This window comes from Limulus polyphemus, unplaced genomic scaffold (assembly GCF_000517525.1).
Source record: "Limulus polyphemus unplaced genomic scaffold, Limulus_polyphemus-2.1.2 Scaffold9033, whole genome shotgun sequence".
NCBI classification, from domain to species: domain Eukaryota; kingdom Metazoa; phylum Arthropoda; class Merostomata; order Xiphosura; family Limulidae; genus Limulus; species Limulus polyphemus.
In genome coordinates, this window is record NW_013674643.1 from 5,794 (window position 1) to 10,937 (window position 5,144).

Genomic DNA, 5,144 nt, shown 5'->3' on the forward strand with positions numbered 1-5,144 from the left:
CACCTGATATTGTTTAACCAATAGTTATTATACACTCTACTGAGTGGTGCAAAAAAGAACGTCCTCATTTATAGTTCTCTTTCACAGTTCTTTGAAAACAGGAACAGGAGTATGTTCTAGCTCTACGTATATATTCGAAGCCTTTCTGGAGCTAGAGGCTCTTTTTCTGGGTTTAATCATTAACTCTACATACAAATTTAGGGGTCCTTCTAGAGCTGGATGCTTTTGTTCTGGGTCTACTGGTTAGCGCTACATACAAATTTAGGTGCTTTCCTGGAGCTAGACGCTCTGTTTCTGGGTTAACCTGTCCCTGTTGTTCGTATTTTAATTCTAAAGCGATTGAAAAAGGAAGCACCCAGATATTTTTCAAAGATGTCTGCAAAACTAAAGGCACTATATGCTTCTTTTTAACACAAACGTAGCATCACTAAAATATCGACATTATATCTAGAAACTTGTGTGAAAACTACGAACTGACATCACGAACACATTTTTCAACAAAATATTTATAAATTGGTTCTAAGTCTTCGAGTAGCACCACAAAGTATTTTCTTAAAAGCTTGACGAAAATCCGGGCTAAAGATTGTGTAGATTATGGGATTCAGCATTGAATTTGTGTAACCCAACCACTGTGACATAGTGAAGAGTCTGTCGTCCAGATAACAGGCATTACAAATGGGCATGATAAAGGCTAGAACAAAAAAAGGCATCCAGCACACGATAAACACACCGGTAATTATTGCGAGGGTTTTCGCAGCTTTTTTCTCGCGTTTTGATTCTAGGTCCCTTTCCTGCCTCTTCGGAACTTTGTCAACATGAAAGAACTTGTCTTTCACCCCTTTGTTCTTTGTGAGGATCGAACTGTTGCCGACAGCATTCGAATCCGTTGAACAGGTTGGAATCGACAAATCTGTTTCTGTTGAAACTTCGTTTTTTGGTGGTTCTGAATGTTTAGTACACTCAGATTTTGTTACTTGAAGGGAAATCTTGGTTCCCGGTTTGTGGCGGATTCTTCTGCGGGCCTCTTGAAATATCCGCCAATAGAGGGCAAGAATGACCACTAGGGGCAAGTAAAAGGAGGTGCAAGTGGCGAATACTTGATAAGCAACATCTTGACTTATCAAACATTTTTTCTCTCTTTCTATTCGCTCCTGGAAGCCTTCGTCTTTCCATCCAAAGATAGGGGGAACAGAGATTGCTATGGCAACGATCCAGGCAAGTAAAATCATAAGTCCAACGTCCCTGGGGATTCTTTGACGAGCATAATCAACGCGAATGACTGCTCTGTATCGGTCAAAAGCGATGATCAGTAGATGGAGAATGGACGCCGTGCAGCACAACACGTCACAGGATGTCCATATTTCACACAGTATCGAACCCATCCGCCATTCCTGCATAATCTCGTAAACAGCACTTAACGGCATCACAAGACAAGCTACCATTAAATCTGCCACGGCTAGGGACAGAATTAAATAATTGCCAACCTTCCGAAGTATACGATCTGTTAAAATGGCAACAATGACGAAGATGTTGCCAATAGCAGTGATTAGAGTAAGTAAGGCCAAGATGATAGAAATTAGAGAGATAATCAGGCCACTTCTTCTGTTTGACCAACTTTCAGAGTCAGTAAAGTTTGTGGAAATTACCATACTGAAGTTATAATTACTAAAACTGACATTGGAATCGTTCATATTAACTATACGTAAACTCCTTACAATACTTGAGTGATTTTATTGTTAGGGATCTATTGTACTTCTGTTGATTTAATTATTGTTCAGTCAGCTCTTTTGTAAGGTCTGCTAATAAATACCGAAATTCAACCTAGGTTATTTTACAACATTGGTCTTTAAATAAGACATAAAGTATCAAAGAAGTTAATATTGTTTATTACATAATAGTAACTATTATGCTGTTGGACTAAATTAAAATTAAATAAAAAAAGTGAGTTAAAGAGAGTTTGATTTTTAGTTTACAAAATATTTGATTTTCTGTAGTGTCCTTTAACATATCAAGATAATCCAACTATATCTGACATTGTCCAGAGTGTTCTAATCACACATGTTCATCAAAGCTAGAAACCCTATTGATGAAACTAATGTCTTCTGTTTTTTTTACCGAAACACAAAATTATTTAAAACAAACCTGGATGTTGTTGTCTAGAAATACATTTCATGTTATATATATATAAATTCACCAGACGAGGGTTAATATTCAGATATAAGTCACGATGGAGTGCAAGGTTGACCTGTCACTCCATTTTTTGTTGTAATAGGTATATGACAACTTGGTAAATGATGTTGAATAGTGACAAAGATATTTCTCAGTGCACCAGCACACGATTTAAACTCGTTTTTCATCCAAGAACTAGATATATATATATATTAATTTCAGTACTTTCGTCTTCCCCAGGCTGTAATGATGCTTCAGAGGGCTGGACAACGCCACCTGTGTGAAAAAGAAAAAAAATAATATTAACAATCGTTATTAGTGACTTAAAGTTTGAGAAAATAAAAAGTTTATTCCTGTTATTTACAAACACACACACACACACACACACACACAAACATTTACTGTAACATCTTATAAACGCGTACTTACATTACATAAAACATTTGCTGTAACAGCTTATAGACTCTAACTTACATTACATAAAACATTTACTGTAATAGCTTATAGACTCTAATTTACATTACATAAAACATTTACTGTTACAGCTTATAGACGCTAACTTACATTACATAAAAACATTTACTGTAACAGCTTATAGACGCTAACTTACATTACATAAAAACATTTACTGTAAGAGCTATAGACGCTAACTTACATTACATAAAAACATTTACTGTAACAGCTTATAGACGCTAACTTAGATTACATAAAAACATTTACTGTAACAGCTTATAGACGCTAACTTACATTACATAAAAACATTTACTGTAACAGCTTATAGACGCTTACTTACATTACATAAAAACATTTACTGTAACAGCTTATAGACGCTAACTTACATTACATAAAAACATTTACTGTAACAGCTTATAGACGCTGACTTATATTATATAAAAACATTTACTGTTACAGCTTATAGACGCTAACTTACATTACATAAAAACATTTACTGTAACAGCTTATAGACGCTTACTTACATTACATAAAAACATTTAGTGTAACAGCTTATAGATGCTAACTTACATAAAAACATTTACTGTAACAGCTTATAAACGCGTACTTACATTACATAATAACATTTGCTTTAACAGCTTATAGACACTAACTTACATTACATAAAACATTTACTGTAAGAGCTATAGACGCTAACTTACATTACATAAAAACATTTACTGTAACAGCTTATAGACGCTAACTTACATTACATAAAACATTTACTGTAACAGCTTATAGACGCTAACTTACATTACATAAAAACATTTACGCTGTTACACTAAATGTTTTTATGTAATGTAAGTAAGCGTCTATAAGCTGTTACATATAAGCTGTTACAGTAAATGTTTTTATGTAAGTTAGCATCTATAATATTCATTTAATGTTTTCCAGAGCTTAATAACTCTTGCTTAATTGTGACATGATGTATATATATTCTACTGCTTGAAATCCGAGTTGTAATGTTATGTAATGTAAGTTAGCGTCTATAAGCTGTTACAGTAGATGTTTTATGTAATGTGAGTAAGCGTCTATAAGCTGTAACAGTAAATGTTTTTATGTAATGTAGGTTAGCGTCTATAGCTCTTACAGTAAATGTTTTTATGTAATGTAGGTTAGCGTCTATAAGCTGTTACACTAAATGTTTTATGTAATGTAAGTTAGCGTCTGTGTTTTGTTCAGTAAATCTGTGTCAAAAATCCTATTATCAGGCAGGCAACGAGAACAAAGTGTTTGCTTTCTACTTTTATAACTCTTCTATAGTTTAGTTCTAGTTTTGTTTATTTGTTGTTTAAGCACAAAACTACAGAGTTGGTTATCTGTGCTCTCCCTACCGTAGGTATCGAAACCAGAGTTTTAGAATTATAAGCCCTCAGACCATATTCTGCTGAGCCCCCGTAGAGCAATTTGAAAAGAAAAATGCTATTGGTTATTACTTTTGTTATTATATTCTGAGTTTGTAAGTTATTTAATTTATACAAAATAACGAGTTTTTTATGTATTCGCGATAGGGCGTACAAGGGTTTTGGAGTACGTGCCCCATTAGAGAGAGTGGTAAATGGTTTTAGCCTGGATTACTAACGGATGTCTACAATATTCAGAGCCGTAGCCAGCCATTTTTGCGCCCTAGGCAAGTTTCCAATCTGTATAGTTCTGCATGAATTATTGAATAACAGGCTGCGCCCCCCTCCTCCCCACCGTACCCTAGCTACGGCTCTGACTATGGTTAAAACGTTTATTTAGTGTTCTGTGTAAACCTAACCATTTGTCTTTGGCGTTCTTTGTAAAACTAACAATGCTTATTTAGTGTTTTCTGTAAAGTAATCATATTTTTTAGAGTTGTTTATGAAACTAACCGGGTTTTATTGAGTTGTTTATAAAACTAGCCGTGTTTTATTGAGTTGTTTATAAAACTAGCCGTGTTTTATTGAGTTATTTATAAAACTAGACAATGTTTTATAGAGTTGTTTATAAAACTAGCCGTGTTTTATTGAGTTGTTTATAAAACTAGACAATGTTTTATAGAGTTGTTTATAAAACTAGCCGTGTTTTATTGAGTTATTTATAAAACTAGACAATGTTTTATAGAGTTGTTTATAAAACTAGACGTGTTTTATTGAGTTGTTTATAAAACTAGCCGTGTTTTATTGAGTTATTTATAAAACTAGACAATGTTTTATTGAGTTGTTATTAGCCACTGTAAGACTGTATAAATGCTTTTATTCAAACCTGAATTCATGCAACTGACAGGAATTCAATATTTAGTTGTAGATAAAAGTTATTCTTGGAAAGGTTTGGCTACTTACACAGTGATTTTTGTATATGGTTTTGTGTATTCATCTCCACCTTGTTTCTGTACTTTAATGTTTGCTAAATTCTTTTATTAGTTGTATATATATATTTGTAACCACTTGAACTGGTTTTATTATTTATGTAACAACGTGAGAAATTCTATTTTCACTCAGCGATTTTATTATGGAATT

General features: G+C 33.6%; 1 protein-coding gene across 1 annotated transcript; it reads right to left on the reverse strand.

Annotated features, from left to right (window-relative positions):
• Window positions 1–506: 506 nt before the first annotated feature.
• LOC106475721 (5-hydroxytryptamine receptor 2A-like) lies at window positions 507–1,649 on the reverse strand. The gene has a single exon (XM_013936391.1). It carries the CDS (start codon window positions 1,647–1,649, stop codon window positions 507–509), a length of 1,143 nt encoding a protein of 380 aa, XP_013791845.1.
• Between the last annotated feature and the right edge of the window lie 3,495 nt (window positions 1,650–5,144).